Genomic DNA, 25,743 nt, shown 5'->3' with positions numbered 1-25,743 from the left:
AAGTGGGTCTAAAGGAGGGCCACAAAGATGATCAGAGGGCTGGAACACCTCTCCTATGAAGAGAATTTGGATTTTTCGGAATTGTTCAGAGTAAAGAGGGCTCCAGGGAGACCTTATTGCAGCTTTTCAGTACTTAAAGGCGGCCTAGGAAAAGATGGGGACAAACTTTTCAACAGTGCGTGTTGCAATAGGACAAGGGGTAATGATTTTAAACTAAAAGAGGGTAGATTTAGACTAGATATAAGGAAGAAACGTTTTACAAGGGTGGTGAAACACTGGAACAGGCCACCCAGAGATGCTGTAGATGCCCCATCCCTGGAAACATCCAAGGTCAGGGTGGGTGGGGCTTTGAGCAATCTGACTGAGTTGAAGATGTCCCTGCTCATTGCAGGGGGGTTGGACTAGATGACCTTTAAAGGTCCCTTACAACCCAAACTATTCTATGATTCTATGAAAGCAAAGACGCTTAATTTCTCTAGTATGGGAAATACAAAGAAAATTGGTACTTTTTCCTTCACAGCCTGCTGACCCTTTGAAGAAAGACCACGTCTAAAATTTGTCGAGGAGCAACAAGCTGGAAAGAGTTGGAAGCATAGCAGGAAGGACCAAATTCAGAATGATCTCTCCGATAACATGGTATTTTATAAAAAAAAATATCATGAAATGGGATCAGTACAGTAAGATAAATTTTGAGAAAAAGAAGCCTTTGATATAACTTGTATTTGACTTTTCATCCAACATCCTGTTCATACTCTTTAGTAATTCAGAGGGACTATTTAATTTCTGCTTCTGCGTAAGGACTTAAGCAAGGGCAAGCATTGTTATGGACAAGCATCTTCTCTCAGATCCAGTGCTATTAAAGGAAGAGTTTACTGGTCCAACTCGCACCATAAACTAACCCCCAGCATTGCTGGAGCTTGCTGCCCTCCACCAACGTAGCTGTTCAGGCAAATGTTTCAACTTCCTTCAGCCGATCTCTCATGCAGGTTGATGTAAAACAGCATCTGAACATGATGTTGGGATTGTGTGTCCCCCCACCCCTCCCACCTTGGTTGAAAATCAGTGTTAGTTGCTTTGAAGTGGTTTGCAAATTGTGGTTCAGGACGTCCCAATTTTCACTGTTTCCATAGCAGGTTTTCAGCTGAGTAGGTTCCCTGTGCCTGACAGGGCTTCTGCAACGTTCACATGAAATGTTCTGCTGGCAGAAATGTGGGGAAAAACAGCTTTTCTGACCAGCAAAGCTTAAGGAGTCCGCCTGCCTGCATTCTGCTGCACTTTGGATTTCTGAAGAGTTCCAGGGATATTATCTGGGGCCTCTGCTGAGCCAAACGCACACAGTATTTTATCTTTTAAAAACTCTTAATTACATACAGCACATGAGCTCACAGAAGGTGTCACTGCAAGCAGCCTGAACAAGAAGCTCAGTAAACACATTAACCACGACTATGAGAATCCTAAGCCAAAAGATTGTTTTCAGGGATGCAGAGCAGCATTTCTACAGGCACAGCACACAGTATTATTACACCGTCTGGACTAAGTCAGCAATAACTTAAAAATCTCGGTAGCGTCCCTTACTGCTGACACGCTGTTAAGGTATAAGAATTATTTTTTTTTTTAAGGCCTGTAAGCACAGAATTCTGGATCATCCTGGAAATCACAGAAACAGCATGAAGTTGAGGTATCTGTAAGAGCTACGACAGATTGGAAGGGATTGAAGTGTAATGTTTCTCCTTCCACAGAATGATTTAAAGATTCAAGGAGAGTGAGAAAACACTCTCTGAAAAAAAACCAAAAAAATTCTTGCATTCTCTCTTTCTGCTGTTGCTGAGTCTGAGAACATTTAAGTTTAATACTAAAATGACTTTCTTCAGCTGAAGCTATGGGATTATCTAAGTGTAGGCAGCCACAGTTTACTGGGTGTCACTGGCCAGTCATTTCCAAAACAAACTTTGTACCAGACTGTGGTACAAGCTACCGTAAACTTTTGCTGCGAGACAAAGTGTTTTGAATGGCATTACTTTGAGCACTGTTTTCCTTAAACATGGTTGTATATTCTAGCTCTCAAGTAACAGGAGGCTAATTGAGGAAACAACATCCCTTTAGTTCCTTTAATTTAAATAAGTGCCTATGGTTTTGCTGAATCTTTTCTATAAAGGCTTCAGGACCATTCCTAAATGTGCTGGTGAGCACCAGAACATATGGTCAATGTTCTATTAGAAAATCTCAAAAGCAGCACAAGTTTTGAGCAATAAGGTTTGGAAAGTAGCTGTATTTTAGATTCTAAATTTAATCACCAATTTTTTGATTAAGACATGAGCACACCTGAAAGTTTAGGTGAGTGCTGGGCCAAACATAATACATCTTAACCTTGCAGCAAAGACATGATCTAATGCTTTGCAATGAATGGTAATTAAGACACCCATGACCTCTGGTGAAGAAACACATCCATCAACTTTATAACCGAATACTTCTATAATTATTCAAACTTGGGTAATTAAGCCCAGTCAATATAGCAAAACTGGTAAAAATTCATACTTTTAATGATAATGGGTAAATATTGGCTAATTTCTTGATAGTTCCATTTAAAATCAACAGCTACTGCACATAAATAACTAAAGCGCAACATCTTTTGTCTTTATTCTTACAGGCTTTTTTCCTTATACTAGGTGGTCTTACTAGTTTTTTAGAAGCAGAAGACTTAGACTGTTCCAACTGCTTTTTAATGTTACAACCAAAACGTTTTAAAGAAGTAAACAAACAGGAAAAAAAAGAAAATCCTCTGAATTCCTGTGCTAGATTTGTACACAGAATCACCATTTGAACTGTGTCAGCCATGAAGGGCTGATTTGAACAGCTCAGAAGTATGGGGTTAACAACAGGTCTTAACAGCTACATTCACTTAAAACAGAAGTTCCTGACTCAGAACTCTTGACAGCAGTTAAGTTTCAGTCTGTCCATATGTTCACATAGTCATTTAAGCTTTCAGGAGTGTTGCTCGTTCATTATCTACAACAGTTTTCAGAGAAGTCCTACAAGAGCAAGTCAGCAATATTTTAAAGACTTATAATATTTTTAAATGAATCCTTCTTTTTTACAAGGAAAATATGAGACAACTGCTTTAAATCAAAACAAAGTCTGAAAGATGCACATAGTGTGTGTCTATGTTCATTATGCTGTTTAAAACAAAAAGAAAACCCTCTCAGATGTGATTTCAGAAATATCTAGAAAAATACCACTGAATTCACAACAGTTATTAAGAAAACAGTCAAATTCTCATGTTGCTTATGGTTATCAGAAATAGAGAAAAAACAGAAAAAATAAAAAAGACTACGTACTATTTCAGAGTGGATACTTACCACTTCTTCCAAGGCAGCACTTCTTCCAAAAGAACAAGTGAGGTGTGCGAGGCAGTTAACAAATGAAGAGAAAAGTTCGTTTGGAATGGCAGTTAAAATATTGCGAGGAAATACAGTTATCAGGTTGCTGATTATACTGGAAATTCCCACTGCTTCAGAGTCTTCTATTTCAATTCTACAGATGGAAATAGCAGTCAGTTTTTTGCCGTTGAGAAAAATGCTAAAAGTTAATTGATTTGTTGATACATTTTCTATCAATAAATCTATCTCACATTACTTAAGCACCATCTACTTTAAACTGCCTTTCCTTAATTGCAGTAATCCAGCAGTAAGCACAAATTGTACCCAGAAATAAGCAAGCCATACCAGTTCTCCACGCAGATACGTTACGCTCCAAACTAAAGATTAAAAGATGCCATCTAAATTTAGAGAGCAGACATACGTACCCATTGATAGTGTTCAGTAATCCCTCAATGAAGTGTGCCAGGTAATCAACTTGTGAACCTTCATCAGGAAAGACCGGCCCGTGCAAAGACGCCAGCTGTGCCAGACACTGTAATGAATCTTGGGCCATATCTGTATCTTCTCGGATTTTCCGATGTACCTTTCAGGAAGTGAGATGGTTAATAATACACGGAAAATAGGGTGTTCTTACAACAGTCACATGGCTCTCAACCCAAAAGAGCACACACCAAAAAAAGCTTACTATAACTTCCATTCAGTCTGAAATGCGAGGGTTTCTACAACTCTCTAAACCATAGTAAATGTCAAGATCATGACTCAGCTCACAAAATCGCAAGCCTTGAATTAACTCACTGAAACTAACGTTTAGTTAAGTCTCACCTACATGTTGAAAATTGAACTGTCTACTGAATGTTATGTCTTAAAGAGAGAAACAGATGCCAGCCCGTCAGACATACTGCTCCTTCTAAAAACAGCAATAATGACAGTCATCTCTATTATGCTAACTATGCCTAGGCTATGGAGTCTTGCTAAAGTTAGTCAACAAGTTCAATCAAGATTATGTAGATGCTTCTTCAGCAGAGGTAAACACTGAAGACATATACAAAAATGAATGCATCACTTCCTTGGCAACACCCGTAGCATTATACAAGGCCAGCAGTAATCTGCCCACATTTCTGTGAACTGTTATGTCATCACTTCTGCTGGTGAGACATTCTAGATTCAAATCTTCTGTCAGTAATCATGCCCTAGCAAACACACTTTAATTATCAAGTACGGATTTTAAGAATTTTCTTATGCACGTGCTGCCTATTTTTTCCGCATAAGATTTAGCAAATAAATAAATACAGTGTAGCTTTTTCGTCCAGAAGCAAATTTGGTTAAAATTATTTCAACAATATTATACATAAAAGTGTTAAAAGACTAACCATTTCTCTGTGGCATGATAGTTGTAACATCACCCAACTCATAACTAGTTGGATAAGCTGCACAGTTAATCTCTGAAAGATCAAACTAGCAGGAGAAACAAACCCCGCAACAGCAACACCCCTCCCAATCTACGTCCCACACCAGGCTGAGATTAGAACTGAAGGCTCTCTTTAACATGGCAGTCCTGCCAACTTTTGCAAGCTTATTAGAACTTCTTAGATCAGATAAATGAATATAAACTATAGCCATTCGCTTATGTTACTTCAAATAGCAAACTAATACTACAAGCCTCAACCATTGCAAATCAGGAATCTAAAACCAAAACTGAGAGCAGGCTGCCCTGGCCAGCATTCATTCAAAAATAATCAAATACAGGAGGGGTTTGCTTGCTATTAAGTAAAACAGAAATGTATCAAAACAATTCTGCATGTTATTAAAAACATTCTTATCATGAATAAGTAATTGTAAACCAACCAAAGAAACAGGGATCTAACTCTGACAACTTCATACTATTAAAGGAGGAAGGGTTAATATGTAAGCCAAAAAGTTATTTGCATGTGGAGGTTCACAGCTGACAGTAGCAACTGTCTGGATAGCCCAGACAGCTGTTCAGATTGTGCGTAGCTGCTAAGAGTTCTGCCAGTGATTTTTTTTTCACCTTTTCAAAACTGCTGGAACAGAAAAACTTGCAGTAAAAAAAAATAAAAATTAAACCAAATTCTAATTTATCAAAAAATCCTACAAAGTAAGGACATGTATCCAAGCACGTATCAGACAACTCCAGGCAGCACTGGAGAGTTACATTTACTTGGTCTAATAACAACTTTGTCCAAGTTTTGAGCACATTATTTCTCCACTTTGTAAAAATGAAAAGAGCCTGAGAATGCTGAATTCTCATGCCCCCAGAGAGGTAACGTAAGATAAAATAGCACAGTAGACTAATTTATAAGCTGTTGCTGCATATATGTTGCTGCTGCACTAACTCCTAGCTGAGCAAAGGCTACAAACTTCTCCCCCCAACAGTTGTAGAAAGAAAACAATACTAATTTTATCCAGTGTTAATATCATGGGTTTTTTTTCAAGCTATAGAAATTGAGTATTACATTCCCCTACCTCAACTCTACCTCTTCCCCGTCCTTCCTAACTTAATCTTTTTTAATTTGTTTGGATTTCCTTTGTGCTGAAGACAGACAGAATTCTATATGGTGAAACTGGCTGGAAATCTGCAATTACATTACTTATTTTCAGCTGTTCCATCGAGCAAATGCTTTAAGACCAGGAAACACACACTGTTCGTTTGATCTTTGAGAGCCGTTACACCTTATCCGAAAGACTTTCTCTGCTACCACTCACCACGCTGGATTTCGTTTGATGAATACGTGTCCGAAAGTATCAAACATACAAAAGTTCAGATAACTATGCACTTTTTTCCTTTTCTTAATGGTCATCAATTTAAAGCAATTTACAGGCAAAATACATGCTTGGTAATGTAGGAAAAATACAATCCTTCTGTTTGTTTTGATAAGCAAGCTGAAGTTAACAGAATTAGTCCTACCTGATGCAAAAGGAAGAGTCCAACAAAACAGTTTTAGAGCAGGAACGAGCTGCTTCCCTGTGGTCTGGACTATGAAAGTTGAAGAAAGAAACTTACTGTAAAGAAAAGCTCCATAACTCTGCTGTCCAGGAGGGTCTCACGCCAGGATTCTGTTGGCTTTAGCATCACATTTTGTGAGGATTCAAACATAGCTATATAATGTCTGCCCAGTTATCTGGTGTCAAGGTCAACAATAACATTCCTACTTGGCTTTAAAAAAATCCTAGATACAACAGGATCCATTCAGAAAGAATGTAATGGAAACAAACTTTAAGCCTCTTCACATACACAGCATAATTCATGCATGAGGCCAAGGAATAAAAGGTATTAAGTATTGAAAAAAAGAATGCTCCAGGAATGTTAGATAACAGTTTGATCATAATTATGAGACATACCATAGTGATACGATCACTTTGATAACCAGGGTGTCTAATGTGACACAGCGAGAAGGGAAAAAAGCAACCGCAATTAACAGGTGTTAAAATTTATGCAAAATAGGAAATCATTTTCTAAAAAATTTTCCTGGCAGCTTTTAAAAAGGCCTTATGACAGCTAAAGATAGCTCACTGAAATCTATATCCTATTTTTCTAAATAGCCAAATATGCATCATAGAATGCAGTTATGTTAGCCCTACATTAATCTACATTTTTTAATCACACTGTGAAGAACAAAAGCATAAGGCACCGCAGGCACCGTCATATTAAACACATGTTTGTTAAGAGACGTGCATGAAAAATGTGCACACCGTGAAGCCATGGTTCTGCTGTACTCAGTTCAGTTCTTAACACGTGCTTTGGCATAACTTAATATACAAAACTCTGCAAATGCTCTGCTACAGAAAAAACAGAGATACGAGCCAAAACATTTAAACAAGCAGGTTACATTCTGTGTCGGTCTAATCACACAGAAGAGTGTTTATAAAAGATTTTTGAAAGTGCTTCCTTCTGTGACACCCCCCAATCCAAGCAGTAGTAAAACTGATTTAACTCAGCAACTTGCATTTTCATTTATCTTTTTTAAACCCTTCATTATCCTCTCTGATCCCTTTCTAACCCAACCTAGTAACAGCATGCTCAGCTGCATGTCATTTACTCACTCGTAATGAACCGCATTAACTTTGGTACTGTAAATCATCAGGTATTATTAAGAAAAGGTGTATCAAAAAAAAAAAAAAAAAGTATTTATGTCCAGAAGAAAATAAATTTCACAACAGTATCCTTCAAGAAAGCAGACCCCTTAACTTTTGATGGGTTTTGTTTAAGAGAACAATATATATAGCAAATATATAGCTTCATATGAAGGATTGTGGCACAAGGCACATCACATAATTTTAGTTTATTTACACTTGTCTTCTGAGTTCTGCCAAAACCAAGATTTCCTAACATCTGGCAAATTAAGCTATGCTTTTTTTATCCTTTTCATTAGGAATATTTTAGAAAAAATAATATTCATAAGTTGTTTATTGACAAGAGTGTCCTTTGCCGTAACTCTCCAACAAACAATTGGTTTGGAAAGCCATCAGTATGAGAAGATGATCACAGATACATTACCTATCTCTGAAAATCAATTTGCTCTTCGCTAGGTTGAGTCTACAGAGGGGACCAGCCACACAACACATTTCACACGGAATGAAAGAAGGGCTAGTTTGCTGTCACTATTTTAACAAGCCCCAGTATTTAGCAGCCCTATCCCGTTATTTTTAGTACTGTTTCTCACACTAATGGACTGATGACACATCTGACAATAGCAGATTTGTGGATAAAATATCTGTTCACTGAACAACACAAGTTATGCCTGCACCTATCATGGAGATCTTACATGCATTTTCCATCACATACTGGATCTACGCAAACATTAGCATAAGCTGGCTGTGGAGATGCTTCTGCCGTGAAATACCTCAACTTATTCTGCGTTATGACTCAGCCTTGTTAGCAGCAGCCTAATTACACCAAACCTGAAAACAATGGCACCGTATTACCTCATACATGGACGTACACAGGACAAACACAATCTTAACTGTTGAAAATTAATCCTCAATACTTGTGAAGAAACAAAAAGCACAGAACTAGCACAATACTTTTTTTCTAAGAACTCAAGTTATAACATAGATTTATGATAAACAGATCAGTCTACTATGTCTTGGGGGCTTTGGGTGGGGTTTTTTTGTTGTTATTTTTTAAATGAAAAACAATCATAAACCACTTTTGGTAGTAAATACAAAAGTTTTTAACATTCAATTCTACTTGAAGAAGGAGTAACTCTCATTACAGTTCCCTTGGAATGACACGGGAATCCAAGCTAAGAAACAGCTACTAGAAGTATGGCAATGTTTTACCCGCTTCACACCACTCAGGACACTGATTCCTACACAGACTAGAAACTTCTGCTTGAATCAGAACAGATTATTCAATAACATGTACCAAGCTCTACTGAAAAGCACAAGAATATATAACCAGATGCCTTGATGCATGATAAGACTCCTATGCTCGCTAATTAGTGCCTAGCGAGAAAAAGAAGATGACCATAATGTTTAAGACAGATTTCCTTTTATCTTTCCTTAGATTTGCATATGCAGCTCTATGCTTGGTTTTGTTTCATGAGCTGAAGAAATAAGAGTAATCTTTATTAAATTATAAGTTTATAATTTTAGAACAGTAATTTTAAAAAAATAATTGCAGTCTTATAGAAAGAATATATTAAAACAAAAGGAAAAAAGGTAAACAAATGTGTAGTTTTCCTCCCACTTGTTGCCTCCATCCCAGGAAGGGACTGATGGGTGAAGATGAGTATCAAAATACTTCATATCCTAAGGCAGCTACAAGGGATTACAGCATTTCAATTCAGGACTTCCCACAAATTCCAGTATCTGAGAATGGATCCCACTGTCTTTTCCTAAGGCCTACCCTTCCACAAAGCAGTAAATCAGGAACTCAAAATTCAAAGCTGAGATTTCTTTTGCAAGATCCCCATTCACAAATTTATCCACAGAAAAAAGAACTCCTCAGTAACGGAGGGAACACTCCTGGAACGCTAAGGCCTAAATATCCTTCTTAAAAGTTATTTTAATCATTTTAAATTTGTTGTTTGGAACATTTCTGGAGAGCTTTGTATCAGTCTTAGACTTGTATTTTACAAATAAAAAAACTGCAATTAGAAAGGTAACTGCTTGGAAATCTGCCATCCAGTGTTATAACGCAAACACACTGATTGTATTTGGATGTTTAAGACCTCCTCTGGCTTGCTAGCTACTGAGGCAAGCACATGGGACGAGCCTAGCAGCAACTGTGCAAAAGTGATGCAGAAGCTTGCTGCCCCCTATGGAGAAATGCTTCACAAACCTTTATGTAACTTACAATCTCAGCAAACACATCCAGCATTCAAGAGGAGGAACGTCAGCTGAAATATTGAATTATTAAACACAAGGATTCTTAACTGTCATGAGAATGAAACAACTACTTTGTGTTGGAGACACTGGCTGGGAATGCCAGAACAGGCGTAGGAAGTGTAAGAAGACCCAAGCTAATTTTAAAACTGGCCAGTTCCGGAGCCGGTAGCGGTACAGCCATGCCAGTACCAAGTCTCCTCTTGGCCACCCAAGTGGCCCTTGCTACATCTTGCTGCAATGATTATACAGCTGGTAGTATGCAAGCTAATCACTTTAAGCCTAAATTACACTTAAAGCACCTATGCAGAAGGGACTGCCGAGCAAGATGCAGCTCAAGAGTCACACCTTCCCCCTAGACACTGGCTGAGGTCTAGGAAGCTGCTGACAAAGCACTGGAAACTTAAAACCACTGGGGCAAGAAAGCAGAAGAGGGAAAAAATCCCTACATATTTTATCAGTTCCCCTTCATGAAAAGGGTCATTGCAAACTGATTTCAAATTTCATTCAGGAAAACCTAAATGATGAAACACTAATTGTTAAAAAGCTCAATATAAATAAAAGCATGTTTAGTGCGATTATGACCAAATTCATGGGGTCTGTCAATCTTCTTGGTTTTGTACAACTTTGTATTAAAAAGTCACTAGAAAGGATTGTCAAGAAAATACATAGAACCCTACAAATAATTTCAAAACATCAAGGATTTCAAAGTCAGGTCAGTTTTCACCTAAGAGCAGTAAAGTCTGATAAAAGCAAAATGCATCTCCCTTTTGTAGTTTCTTAAATGCAGCTATTTTAGTTACGCTGAATTTTTTTTTACTATCCCAAACAATAGCCAGGTAGCACCCCAACCCTTCATCATCCAGATAAGGACAGGCTGCTGCAGTAAATTCAGGATAATCCCAGGCTGCCAAAACACATAAGACCTAATGGGAGCAGCCCTGCTGCTGAAGGAAATCTGTGCTGCTGCTCCTCGGTACAGGTTCAATCATTTCTGCAGCTCTGCAACAAACCAAACTGGGCACCTCAACCTGCTAAAAAAGTTTTCAGCCAGGTGGTTCCCTGCTCAGTATCACGTTCAGGGGAGGTGCTAGGGCAGGACACTTCTTCAGCAGCACTTGTCAGTGAATCATTCCTCAAAACTTGAATCATTCCTCAAAACAAACCTCAAGTTTTCTGGAGCATTCTGTGTGTTTTTCATGCGCTTCCATTATGCATAACAGATGCTACCAAGCTGGGCTGGACCGAGTTCAAATCTTGAAAGTCTGCAGAACTACATGGTTCACAGGATCTCCCAGAACGGTGTCTCGTTCTGGCTTGAGGTTTAAAAGACATTTTCAAAACAGAGATATGAAGAGTTTTGTTCCTTAACTGTGTGGCTGAGGAACACACACACTTCGAAAAGAAAGAGCATTCAGATCAGACAAAAGCTTTGGTCAGTTCATACAATTGTTGTTGCCCCATTAATTTCAATGGACCAGCAACGATGCACATTAGTGGGAGCATCCCATGAGGTTTACGTAACCTGTATTTTAAATCCAATCCCCTGTTCCACATTCACTTGACAATTTGCCAGCTTGCCTCCAAGCAAGTAGAGGCACCAAATCCAAAACACGAACCGAAGCTCAAGTTCCTCTTTATTCATGTACTATAATCCATATGTTAATGAATAATGGATAAGTAGTTCTACAACAGCTCCTAATGGCAGATAACAGACACCGTTTTGTACATGGGAGACAGTTGGACAAAAGTCTTACATTTGTTTAAGAATTATTGCATTTGAGGACATTCATCCAAAGTCTATTAGAATGTGGCTGCCGAGAACAGATAAATCCCAAAGTCAAGAAGTGAGAAACATCTCTGAAGGTTAAAGAATATAAATTATAAATGCATCCTGACTCCACAGGACACATCATGCCCACATCAAGGTGCATTAAAGTGCAGCAACATCCAGCTCCATAACTGGAGACTTTGGACACTCACAGTGTACTAGGAGTGAGATCCTTGAAGGCACTCTTGTAAAGGTGAGGGCTCTACCTCTTAGAACTGATCACCTGCACTTCCTTAATCAGCCAAAACATCCATTTAAGAGAAGATGCAGTTAAAACTAGTTCCATCGGAGCAAACAATTTTTTAACAGTGCTGTAACAGCACTGAAAAAAGAAACTCTACAGAGGCCAACATGCCACAACAGACTGCCATATGCTCTTAGCGCAAAATAGGAATCCTATGTTATTGTCATTTCCAACGGTACTGCCAAAAACCTCTGAAGCATCTGCAAACACCAATACTTTGAGGTAGCAGATAAAAATAACAATAGAGGATTGTCTGTGTGTTAGAAAATTAAATGGAAGGAACTGCACATGACTGAAAGAAGTCACTGTGCCCTGCTCTTTTTATTGCAGTCACTACAGGCTAAGACACTCAAAAATTATTGAGTTCCAACTTTGTAGTAGGTAGGTCCCAGCCTCTATTCTTTTGTTGCTCCAATGAGATGGCTATTCCAGAATGCATCTTTCATGACAGCTCTTCTTGTTACCAATACACAATACAGACTTAATATGACTTCTCTATTATAATTGGTGCCAACACTGTCCATTTAACGATGCAACACATACTAAGTTATCCTGTAACAGCACAAGGATGAGAAGTGCTATGTTTCGATGCAATCCTAACATCTTGGTAATTTAGATAACGTGCCTCTTGGCAATGGTCACTGTAGAGTTAATGCAAATTTATGCTACTTCCTTTTTTAGAGATAGAAGAATCTTGCTAAAGATTATATATAAATACTGCAGATTGCTGCTATGCTGGAGGGAATACTGACAATCAATACTATCTTGCCAGGGGAAATACCAACCCAAGGAAAAAAAGTTATATCTGTAGATATGATGGATCGTTTTACTCCATGTATCGAGTATTAAATTTATGCCCATTGCTTTGGCATATGTACTGTCAAAATCTGGAGAGAGGATACCAACTGATCAATCAACACAGCAATTCTTATGTTCTTATGTAATGTGCTACCTATTTAGAAACTGTAGCCCAGTTAAGTTTCACTGCCCATGAGCTACCAATCAACAGCTACTTTTACACCAGTCCTCTTAAGAAAGAGAGATTTATGTCACAATATAATCAACACGGTGCTGTAAACCCCAGCACATACTGAACCTTCATCAGCTGAAACCCCCATTTCTCATGGATGATTAAAGCCATTCCAACTTCTGTGAAAACAGGTTGCTACACAGAGGGAGACACAAGCTGGTGCTGTAATTCTTACAGCAGAATGAAATGTCCAATGTTAGAAAACAAAAAGGTGGTATCAAATGGAGCAGAAGTTACGAAAAGATTTGAAATAGAGCCATGTATGAGCACTTGTGGTGGTTCAGACTAAAGGTCCACCTGATCTCCAGAAGGGGCCAGAATTTGTTTAACAGCTGTAGTATCTCGAGTAGGCCAAGTAGCAGAAAACATTGTTAACCTTAAACAGCAGTACGGCTGGCTTAGCTATTTCAATTGACACTTATTTACTAGCACCTATAGACTAAATCACTTCATATGATAGTAAGTCATAAATGAAAGCTGGAATGCCCAAGGCTTCACATCCTGCTAGTATATATCTAGCTCCATCCCCACAAACCTTCGCCAAGGAGAAAGTGCTCATGAAGAACTAGAGTCTTCACTTTCAAATGGTACCAGCAGCAGTGTTCAGCACTGTATCAGAGGTTCACACAAACCAAGAATAAAATGTAGAGGGAACCCCCTCTACCCACCAAGAGCATTTCCTTTCTATTTAAGATTACAGTTCAGGAAAAAGAGGTATTCACGTATTATCTGGATTCTTACAAATCTCAAATCCTTTTCCTAATATTCTATAAGATGCAGTAATTTAGCTCAAGTCTCAGTCTTGCAGGTGCATGCACTAAAATCCTCTCTGGACCCCTGCCAAATCACTTCAGTGACTAACAGAAGTGGAACATTTATTTTTAATCCATGGCACCTTCCATAAAGACAATGTAAGTGGTATTCTGCTTTACAAATATGAACCAAGGAGTATACAGTTTCAAATAAACCTCATTTTTGCTGCCCACTGCGTAATAAATAGAATCAAAGACAACAGAAACACACAGATATCTCCTCCTGACCATCAAACCAGGAAAACACATAAAATCCTTTTCACTGGATTTGAAGGCAACATCCAGATTCCTGCAGTATGTAAAACTTTGAAGCAATTTCAAAAGGTTTTAAGAAAAAAAAGTTTATAAAGCAGCTTAAAATGTGGCTCTTGGAAAGTTTGCTGAGAATCTTAAAGACAATCTAGCTATTAAAAGAGGCATTGTAATGTTTTACTGCATGTGTTGCCTTAATCCTGTATTAAATAGAGAATGTGATTATTTCTACAATATTCTCCTAGCCCATTTTTGGGGTAAGCATTTTTGTACCTCTTTCATTCTCTCCCTAAGACTCTTTTCCTTTTGTGATTCCCATTTCCTCCTCTACTTTCCATCTTACCTTTGTCCAGACTTTCATAATCAGCACACATCACAAAAATGTCAAAATGGAAGCAATGGCACCTGTATATTGCCAAAAAAAAAAAGATGCCATTTCTCCTTTCAGCTCACAAGTATTTTTTTCTTCAGACCAAAGAGAGCCTATTCCATGCTCTAGTATATGACCATGCTCCTTTATGGGGAGTCGGTTGAGAAGGTACGTTCCTAGACCATGGGGCATTTACCTGCCCCCTCCTCTTCTCCAAGGGAGAGGAGTAGCACAGATAAGATCTCTGTGTAAAAATTCAACAGAGCTTAGATCTCGTCACCATTTGGTTCTGCACTAAAGCAGCAAATTGCACTGTTCCTCTCCCTTGTACCAACCAACCAGACAATGAGCCCATAACTGGGGGCTGCTCTGCTGAACTAGTTTTGCCTTTTATATAAAATACTTTAAAAATTTAATGAAGAGCAACAACAACTTCTGTATTTAAGCATCTGTTAGCAAGCACAGGGGTGACCAAAAGCACTAACAAAAGCAAACCTAAATCAAGGACTAAATATAAGACTTGTAAGTTCTACATTTTTCTCTCCTTACAAAGACTTTACTTATCTCCTGGTAGAGCAACCCAAGTCAGCTGAAAGAAAGGGCCTGACATTAAAAGGATATAATTTGGAGGAAGGAAGTTCCAGCTTAAGACCTGATTGGCTAGTGCAAGATAACGCTGAAACACTGAAGACATCTGAGCATTGAGGTTTTCCCGTCTGCTGAATTCCTGAAGTACCTCTACTGTGAGCATGAAGATCTGCCGCAGATCGTCCTCCTATAGTCAGGACGAATACAATATATTAATAGAGTTTCTCAGTCATTAATTAATATGCTGATTAAAAAGAAATCATTCTCTAAGGAGAAAATAATTTTCTGTTTTCACTCAATTTTTCATTAAAATACAGAAAATATTCTGAAGTTGTCAGTCTGAACTGCCCCACCCTTTTGTCAAAATTAATAGATCGTGTTTATAAAGGATAAGAAAAAAAAAATCTTCTCATAAATGCTAGTCATTGAAAGAAAAACTTAACAATACATTTTTAACAACTGGTGGAGGAGAGGGTTGGTCTTTGGCATGAAAAAAAGTTGGTAAGTTGTTCCACAACAGTCAGTTTAAAGCAATGCCTTCACAAAAACATTTCTGCCCTGGCCAAACAATACATCTGAGACAACCAGACTACACCATCTGCAATAATATTTTTAAATACATAGCTCTCCTTGGCTTTAAACCAAAGCTATATTTAAGACTATCATTGTTCCACAGAGTATTCGTTTTGTTTGCAATTGGTAGCCAAGGAATTAAAGAGTCCAACCGCATCAAGATCTGTAGCTCCACATTCATAAAATGGGCAAAAAGATATTGCACGTTTTTGATACAAGTTTTTTAAAAATACATTATCAACTTTCCTGAAATACCCAGCATCTGCATTTATAATATAATATTTCTCCTATTAAATGCTATTCAGCACACGCTGTAACTGAATGCATCTGGCACAATAAAGCACTTCTGTTTCTCAGTGTTTAAATTTTAGAAAAACATGTAGCATATATTGATACAGAACTAGTTTACCTGAAATATACGTTTACAGTTACCATGGAACTCCATGCTTAGTCCAATGTTGCTGGTTTTACTTGAACTTGAGAACTCGCTCAACAACGCCGTTAAAATGGAACAGGCCAAAGTTTGCTACGAAAAAAATAAGGGGGAATAATATAACTAAAAGATATCCAATAACGTATTACCACCTACATCATCCTTAAATTATTTTATGAGCATATTTCTTCTAACACAAACTAGAACAACTCAGACTTTCAGGAGTATAGATCCCAGGGTGAACCCATCTCTGGAATCATCCAGGCTCCATCCTTACAAAAGAAATTCAAGTTTTTGAGCAATATAAAAGCCAGCACCTGTATGATCATCGCTACAAAACGGAAACAAACTTATTGCAATCCATCTCCCAGCCTTGCTGTTTACTTTCTCTCCCTGTGCACTGGGCTTTACAGGTATGGGCTTCAGGGAAGATTCAGTTTCCACTTATTTCTGTTGTTCAGGTCCCTCTGAAGTTTGTTTTGGCCCTTCTTTGCATTTGCTACACTTACCGTGTTGGTATTTGATCATGATTAAATTTATACCACCAGAAGTGATAAAAGCTATACCACCTGCAACACATCGCTTACTACACCTTTCCCTCTTACCCCATTAAAAAAAAAAAAAAAAAAAAAAAAAAAAAAAAAAAAAAAAAAAGCCCTAGTTGAGCAGCAGGGTGGAAATCTCACTCCCATGGGCTCCTGGAAGCAAACTTGATGACGAAGTAGATGGCACTCTTCTCTGGACCAATGGTCCCTAGTCCTTGGTGGGCCCATGCTTCACAGGTGACATCTTCCATATGCGTAAAACATATAAAAAAAAAAAAAAAAAAAAAAAAAAAAGAAAAATACACAGAAAGGCTCTGTAGCTTGAAAGCTTTGAAAGCTAGTGGATACTTCCGTCCAAAGCACAACATCCACAAGCCTCAGAAAGAACTACTCTTTTAGAATGCTGTCTCTGAAGTGGCATAAAAATTGGCGAGACAAAGGCACATTAATTCTAGAGAAACAGATCTATGAAGACTTAATGTTTAAGTATCTTTTTCATTCTCAAAATTTAAGGTAATGTAAATTAAATGCTTATCCTAAAACACAACTTAAAAGCCAACTTTCTTTTATGAAACACACTGCTCCAGCCTTTGTTGCTGTTTTTTGAAATAAAAAAAGCTTTTTTTCCTGATGCCAAAGTCCAGTAACCATCATCACCAGTTTTAATTTTTTTTTTTTTTTTTTTAAACTGATCATTACATACAAAGGGAAGTAAATACTGTACAGAGGAGATGCAAGAAGTACTTCGGAAGTGTGCCATACACCGCTGTAACAGGCACAAAACAAACAGTACACCGATGAAATTAAAACACTTTTTGTTAAAGGGATGTTCTTAACAAAAAGCTTCAAAATCGCTGGCTCTCCTCTCAGACTGTTTGGAGCCAAGGTGCCAGGGATGGACAGAGGGATAGGAATTGTTAAAGGGTCACGCATGCCAGCAAGTGTCCAGGGGTTAAACAGAAATATGCACACTACCTCTGAACACCCGAAAGATTAAAGTGGAGATGATACTATTTATGCAAGCTCATACAACAGCTGAGAGCAGTGCCATCCACCCACCAACTGCAACATCTTTGTTCAGAAATGCCTCTGAAGTCAGTACCTTGACCCCCCAGACAACTAGTTATCTTAGCCAGTATACACTAAATTAACATTCTTACTTGCTAAATAAGTTCCAGACAGAATGAACATAGTGGCTTCCTGGCAGTATATGAGTTTTCTCTTCTACTGTTTAATAAAAGCTGTACAGTGGACCAGCGTATTGCTGATCAGTTATTTATTTCTATATTATTATTTATTTCTATTTATTAGTTATTTCTTTAAAATAGCAAAGATTAGATTTATTTCAAGTGAACTATTTCTCATCTACAGCCACTACTTTTGCATGTCACATATGATAAAAGCAATGTTTAGCCAATGAAAACCAGTATCATACTTTAAACTGCTCCAGCTAAAGTGCAATTTTTCCAGTTCCATACTAGAAATATTTCTAATTAGCTCAAATATTTCAGTATTTTATTTCCAAATTTCTAAGCTGTTTACACCATGAATATTTTTTATTTAGAGGAAATCCAGATTTGATCCAATATAAAAAATTAGTGTAACTAAAACTCAACTACCACTGAATTTTAAATTCAACATTGAAAGTTCCATATGAGAAGAATTAATCGGGGGGGGGGAACAATCTTAAACTAAAAAAACACACACACACTGCCCTCCCGAGTTTGGCTCTGAAACAAGGCTTCAGATAAAAATATGTATTTTTAAAGGAATAATCAAAGTTGCCAGAGAACACTGCCCAATTTCATTATGTGCCAGGACATGCAGACATCTCACAAGGCCCTCTGAATACTTTAAAATGCAAGCTTTTATTTTATGCTGGAATTACTGACACACTGATACTTTTCAGCTCAGAGAAACCATAATGTAAGGATATCATTAGTTGGAATTACAAATCTGTGCAGTTTGATGCTCTCTAACGTACCATGATTACTCTGTGGTATTAATGATTACAATAGTACAACAGCCTGGCTAAAATTAAGCAGCTTCTGCGTTATCACACAAAGATCTTCATGCCAAGCCACCACCCAGACCACCACAGGACAAGCAGGGCAGCAATGAAGACGACCCATCACTTGCAGTCGGTTGGAAAATAAATCAGTAAGTTCAAGAGACAGGTAAGGAGCAGTACGAAAAAATAAAAAGTTTGTTCCTACTGTGATTACAAATAGCGAATATTAACTGAAATAATAGGCATGTTCTCCTTCCATTTTCTCCAGTTTATTTATATGGTATATAATAATTTATCCTTTCTGTGGGTATAGTAATGTGCTATTGCAAGATAAAAGTGTGTTCCAGATTTTTTGTGTGTGCTTTTCTCCTGATTTCAAGGAGAAATTTAAAAGGAAGGTTAAATTTTATGATTGATGGTAAAGAAATCTCTTCAAAGGTGTAGAGCGCAAGGGATGGAGCTAGGCTGACTGGATCTGCTGAGAGCCTGATAAAGCAGCTCTGATAAAGCATCAGTGACCTGCCCCCCTGGTGTCAGTAAGCAATTTCTGGTGGTTCTGACATCAGCTTTGAGCATAAAAGGAGAAGCATGGCATCACTAGAGATTTACACACGTTATTCCCTCCAGCAGCCTGGCTCACAGCAAACATCAGGGCACACGGCATCTCTCCGCTCTCCTCTCTCTCATACTGAACTCCCAGCGTCCCACCAGCTCCTTCACCTGGGTATTTCAATACTTCACCTTCAATGGTGCAAATCCTGCCCCATTCCCTCACCATCCCAAGGGCGTTGTGTGAACCACTGGCACATCCATGCCCTCCTGTCACTACCTGCATCCACACTTACCCCTTGCATCCATAAGGAATTGTAAGCACTCCCATATATCCACATCACCAGAGCAGGAGAAGACCAAAAATAAGATATTGGCCAGTAATTAAAAAATTTCTGCAACAAGCTGAGGGGAGACTGCTTGAGATGGGTTTCCTAGAAGGTAGGTGTCAGTCCCCAGGAGTCTGGCTCACAGATAAGAGCAGAGGAACAGCGAGAGACCTGTAACCTGTCCTGGCAACCCCAAGCATTTGCATAGAGCTGATACAAAACCACTGCTGCTTCCGAGCACTGCCCTAAGACTACAGGAATTTAGGTAAATCGCTGTGCATAGCCATAGGATTGCTATTTTCATATGAATATTAACAAACTAATTAACAGAACAGAACACATGCTCTGCCCGCTACTGAGCTCTTCTTGAATACACAGCAATATTTCAAAAACTCTGGAATAAAGCTTTAAGTAAACTTTACTAAAAATAAAACTTTACTTTATGAAAAGTAACTCTACTGCAGGTTAACTACTAATACTTTGAAATAAATTTTTAATTTTTTTTTCATTCATTTACATGCATGTTTAGTATAAAGACACTTTAAGTACCCTCAACACAAATGGAAGCTATTAGAAGACAGATTACAAAAATCTGAACAGCAACATGATTTCATATAAAACAACACAGTTGTGCTCTGTGAAATAAAATTATTTCCTCTTACACACAATGAAACTGAATGCACTTAATACATGTTCTAGGGCCGAGGGGGTTTTGCTTTGTTTTGTAGCGTGGGTTTTTGCCGTGCCAAAGAAGAGATTAACAATACAATTTAATAATACCATACAGTAATAAGGAGAAAATGCACATGATTCTGGGCATCATATTAAAAGTCAGATCTGAATGTCTATTGCACAGTAATGCCATTAACTTCATACCAGTAAGAGTACACCTCTGAACCCAGTTTGACTTGCTCGCTAGCAATTTCTCTAGTTCTGCCACAAGTACATACCCAAACAATAACCCCATCTAACAAAATAAAATACTTCTCTTGTTGAGAGCAGACTGCCTCTGAGAATAGCTTGGCACTCACCCCAGTTAGCTTTATTACCAGGAATAAACTTTATGAAAGATCGCTATACATAAAATAGACTCTCAGCTGCTCAAACAGAAGATCAATGGGACTTGTGATAAGAGATTAACTTGGCAATCAGACACCCAGTAGTAACATCGTTTTAATGGTTTTCTTTTTAAAATTACTCTAATAAAACACAGATACTACAGAAAGACCATGCACTATTTTAACAAGTAAACAACATTTACACATAATTCATAAAACTCAGATGCGATGCAGAAGGTAAATGCAACTTATTCTGCCAAATGGAATGTCCCTTATAACAAAAGCTAAAGCCATAGTGTTTGAAGGGATTTCACACTTGTGCCTGGACTGTCCATGGAATAAGTGAAGGGCTTCATTTGAGGGTAGTTAGGTTACAAAGCATCTGAAAGGAGGAAGAGTTCAAATGCAGCTTAGGAAAAAATGGACATGTGGTACACCAGCTCCAGGGCAGAAAAGCCAGCAGAGAGAGCAGAACGAACTACAACAGCCAAAGTGTTTCCTCCGTTCTGAAATCCAGAGCAGAGATACAGCAAGGCTGTCGGAGGCTTGATTAAACCATTCATTTTACTACAAAACCTAAACTATCAAGCACCCCCTCCTTCTGCAAGCGTCATTTATATCTACAGAAAAATGAGTAAGTGTATTTAAAACAATAAAGGTCTCACCTGAACAAAGAAAATCTTAACATAACCTGTTAGGTTAAACCACTTCCAGCCTGAATAAGCATTTAGAGGACTTTTTGTCTCCATCCATATAATGTCTACTCTGTTACTGAAACCAAAGGGAAGCCAGAAGAAGCATTTAATAATATCCCTAAACCTGCTAATTTTAACTTGCATGAGAGCAGGAAGAATCAAAGAGTAAATCTGCAGTAACACTGCAAAGAGTAAAGCTGTGCTGCTCCTAGGTGATAAAATTCTGCAGTGAGAATGTGTCAAAAGCAATTTTACCAAATAAATTGTTAAAGCAAGGCTTCCTTTATAAAGGCAGCAATATACCTCTTCCCTAACTACCTTGGATAAGTACAGCTGTATTTGCTAAATTTTTCAGGGTATCTAAAACCCCAGAATGTAAGCTGCAACTCCAACTGGAAAGGTTAGCAGATGGCCACAGGACCAAAATAAATGCCATTATGTACACAGAGTAACTGGGACCACTCCAGTTTTCCAACTTGTGAGTGTTGCGATGGGGGGTGGGAGGGACACCAAGAGCTGGAGTAGTAGTTCCCAACCAAAGAAAATCAGAATATATCCTGAAGAAATGTAAGCAGGAGGAAGAACCCACTGGATTTTATCTGTTTGTTCCTGACCAAATGAGCCAACTGATGGAAAAAAGCTGTACAGCAGGGGCAGGGTGATAGGAATAGGACCCACAGCTGCAGTTCTGTGCTGTCAGCAGTAAGGGACTGGCTGGGCAGAGCACCCCTTTTCCTCCCAACCCCTCTGCCACCGCGCAGAGACAGATGAGCAGCACCAGGTTCACACACCCCACCTGCAGTAGCACAATGGGCAAGACCCCACGTCCCTTCCCTGGGGGGAACCAGGCAAACCAACCAAGGGAAACCCCCACAGTTGAGCTCAGAAAGAGAAAACCAATTCCTCTGTGAATCACTAGGGGCCACAGGAAGATGATCTTGTAGCATGTGAAGCATGCAGGCTTTGGCCAAAGACAGAACCTGTACTAGTAGTGGAAGAGGTCCAGGCAGAGTTTGCTGGAGTTTAAGGTGCAAAACATGCTTTTCTTTGTTTCTCTGGGGACAGGTGAAGTCGTGAAGCAGAAATTGGGAAAAGGAAAAAAAAGTAACCTCGTCAAAAAAGTGATGGTCTGAAAACTATTTATCTAGAGGTAACACATCCGCCTCCAGGTCCTTGTTTGAAAGCCACCAGTTGAATCTTCACTCCTAAGGTAGTCGCGTGAACAACTCTGACTTTCAATTAAATTCAAAATAATGAATACTAAGACTATCCACGCAGCTCGCCATTAATATCACCCAGCTTTACATATACAATGTCCTGGCAAGAGATCTTTGGTGGGCAGAGTTCCCTCTCCCCCCAGTTTTCCTGCTCCTTCTTGCCCACCTCTGCCTGCCATACTGCCAGGTGGGCAAAGTGGGCAGAGTTACATGGCTGTGCTCCACAACAAAAACAAAAAAAAAGGGAAAAAAAACATTTAAAAAGGGTTAGGAGGGAAAAGGCTGGTCATTTTTAAGTATCCACCCAAATCCAGTTTATTACTGAAAATATATATTCAGAAGGGCAGTACCCCTAATAAGTACTGGGACTAAAGACCGAGCAGCCAGGGACAATAATCTTCCTATAAAAAGGCTTTTCCCCTCAAGCCTGTTGATTTGTGTGTCACCATGGTAATAAAAGAAACAGAACACACGGAGAGGCGTCATTTCTTTCTTCCTAGTGAGTCTCTGAGGTCTATGGGCGAGGGAACTCCACATCTGCACATCTCATGAGATGGCAGAACTGAGGAAACAAAGAGTCCTGGATGCCGCACGTAGTGCAGGGGGCACACATCTCTCCTCACCTCCCAGCACAGTCTTTGAAACTGTAGCTCCACTGTAAGTGATAATACTGGCAGCTACGGATTTCTAATATTAAAGTTATTAAGCAGCTAAGCTGGAGACTTGATCTACTACATCTCTGGTAAAGTGGGCTCTTTTTCAAAAGAAAAATAAGATACAACCACTAAAAGAATGCTTATATTTTAAAGCTCTCTTACATTTCTGTTACCGAATTTTAACCTCATATTCAGAGTAGTTTCTGGATCCCTAAAATTCCCAAACCAATCTTTAACACACTAACTTAGGCCTTTATAGAGCACTTGTGAGCATGAAAGAAACAGCTTAAATATCCTGGTTTACCATCTGTTTTTTATACTCAACATGTCTCAAGGGCAGTAAGGTTCATAGGACAAGGCAATAATTTTATTAGACCAGAAGATACAACTGAGGGGAAAGTAATACATACGTTTTTATCAAAATATAAGTCATGAGAGCCTCTCCAACTCCCGCCCTACCTCAGGAGATAGCAACAGCTAGACAGGGATGCAGAAGTAAAAATCTTCTTAAAGAATAGAAAAAAACCCCATAAATGTGAAATAAATGTTACTAGTTATCTATGCAGCCATTATTACTGACAGATTGACTTCAATGAAGATGAATGTCTAGAGTTCTGCTTATTAATATTTCCACTGTTCACATGAGATCCATCTGCAGCACATTTCTGAATAGTTTTAGGTAACCTGAAGAATCTGAATCTCCTCCCTAGCCCAGCCTTGGACACCGGAAAACAGACCAACAGATTTACATATTTTTTTCAAGAGAGAAGGAACTGCTAGGATCCCAGAGCTCTTCCAGTACGTCTTGACAAGTCTTCTTGCACATACAGAAAAATGCAGGCTTCAGGTATGGAACTTTATATTAGAACACATTCTACTGTATGCGTTGTTGATCTTAAAAACCCACAGTTTTCTGTTGCTTCCCAAACCTGCATCTGGTCTACAGCAGTTGGACCCCTCCACATCTGTCTACCCATACTCTGGAAGAAATCCAGGTGTGACCCATATCCTACTCCAGTTTTAAACAAAGCCCATCTGATTGAGTTCACACGCAGAGCAGTTCTTCCTCCTGGGAATCAGTCACCTTAGCTGCCAGGATTCCTGTCCTTCTGGCAGGGATGAAGGAGAAACGAAATCCTTCAGCTATGCAAAAGCAGAATATTCTAACACAAAAAGAAAAGGCCAAGAAATTGAAGGCGTTTATCGTTTAGAAGAACTTGGCCCATACAATTCTCCAAAATCTTGAAATCAGTGATAGAAAACACATATTTAGCATTTTAAGATTGGCCCACGATACTGTGTCTGCTGCCAGAAGCTCTGTCCCCCAGAGATGAAGATTTTGAAAAGAGATCCTGAAATTGCCATTGGAGGGAGATTACAGGCTCTCCTTCGTGAGCAGGAAGATGGCTTGTATCCGTGTTACAGGAGGAGCCAGGAAAAACAAAACCAGGAACTCCAAAGCTAATCCTTGTCTTCCCAGAGGATTACTACCTAAACTCATTTATTTATAAATTAATAGGCAGCCAGACCCTCTGTAGTCTGCTTTCCCTTCTCAGACAGAGGTTTCTTCCATGAGATTCATAAAGGTCCATACTACAGAGGAGCAGCAGCAGGAGCCAACGCTCCAGGTTCAAACCCTGGCTCTAACCACACATCCTTCTCATGCCTGCAGCATTACCTCTCCTTAGTGCCCTGTTATTTCCTAAACGTGTAGACTGTGTTCCACCATTAAGAAATTACTCAATAGTAAAGCCATCTTTTTCATCTCCTGCCGGCTTCCTCTCATTGCTATTCCTTTCCTTCTCTTCCTTCCAATCTCCTTTTTGCTTTTTCATTCTCAACAGTTCATCCATCAGTCGTGCTCCCAGTTTGCCACAACATTACTCAACATACCTTCAAGCTCCATCTTCGAAATACATCCAGTTCTAAAGACGTTGTTAGCTAATACTCAAGAAGCTAAGGTATGAAGCATACCAAATCCTGCAAAAGGACACATGTAAAAGACACAGTAACATCTCCATTTGCTGCTGTCCTTATTACAGCAACCTTCAGGACATGTTACTGAAAAGCCCCAAAGATTTCACAGAGCAGGAGTGCCTAGCAAACACAAAACTAGTACAGATGTATGACAGGAACTGGATGGAGGGTTGCAGGGAATGGAAAAGATTAAGTACCTACTTTATTCTTGTAAGATAAAGAAGGGCCATAAAGCTTCAGAGCCAGCAGAGAGGAGAAAGCAAGGAGGAAGCCGGCAAGAAAAGCACTTTTTAAAAAAAGACTTTCTTTCAATTACAAACTGCTGGAGAAAGCCATTATCAACAGCTAGGAGCCATGTTTCAGACATTTCAGCCATGTTTTAAACATTTCTAAACATGAAATGACCTGCTGCTGACTCCACATGTTGTTTCTCAGCTGCTGAAGCAAACCTCAGGTAGGACGACACGAAAGGGTGGGCAATAGGTCAGAGCAAACATGGAGCAGAAGGGAAGGACATGGAAAAGGGACCAAGAGACTCCATAAAGAATTGGGAGTCAAAAGTATGACAGACTTCTGAAACTTGAGTGTACAAGGCTGGAGACAAGAGCGCTTACCACAGGAAAGACATGTTAAAGAAGTGGAAGGAATCAGGGAGGCACATAGGGCTGGAAAATGTCCGTTGATCAGGGAGGTGATTCAGGACAGCCAACATGGCTTTACTAGGGGCAGGTCCTGCCTGACTAACCTAGTGTCCTTCTATGATAAAGTGACTTGGTCAGTAGATAAGGGATGACCTATGAACGTGATCTATCTGGACTTCTGTAAGGCCTTTGACACAGTCCCCCACA

At 39.0% G+C, this 25,743-nt stretch overlaps 1 protein-coding gene across 1 annotated transcript in view; it reads right to left on the bottom strand.

Annotated features, from left to right (window-relative positions):
* The window catches only part of XPO4 (exportin 4), a 62,747-nt gene that overhangs the window by 29,767 nt on the left and 7,237 nt on the right, over positions 1-25,743 (bottom strand). Inside the window, exons 4-8 of the mRNA XM_014966065.1 lie at positions 15,835-15,951; positions 14,886-15,039; positions 6,400-6,512; positions 3,803-3,960; positions 3,357-3,531 (exon numbers count right to left, since the gene is read on the bottom strand). Coding sequence (XP_014821551.1) covers positions 3,357-3,531; positions 3,803-3,960; positions 6,400-6,512; positions 14,886-15,039; positions 15,835-15,951 — 717 coding nt within the window. The remainder of the gene's footprint in view (positions 1-3,356; positions 3,532-3,802; positions 3,961-6,399; positions 6,513-14,885; positions 15,040-15,834; positions 15,952-25,743) is intronic.

The sequence above is a fragment of the Calidris pugnax genome, unplaced genomic scaffold (assembly GCF_001431845.1).
Source record: "Calidris pugnax isolate Ruff unplaced genomic scaffold, ASM143184v1 scaffold20, whole genome shotgun sequence".
Taxonomy (NCBI): Eukaryota; Metazoa; Chordata; class Aves; order Charadriiformes; family Scolopacidae; genus Calidris; species Calidris pugnax.
Note: the sequence above shows the minus strand (reverse complement) of the source record. Positions and strands in the feature narration are given on the sequence as shown.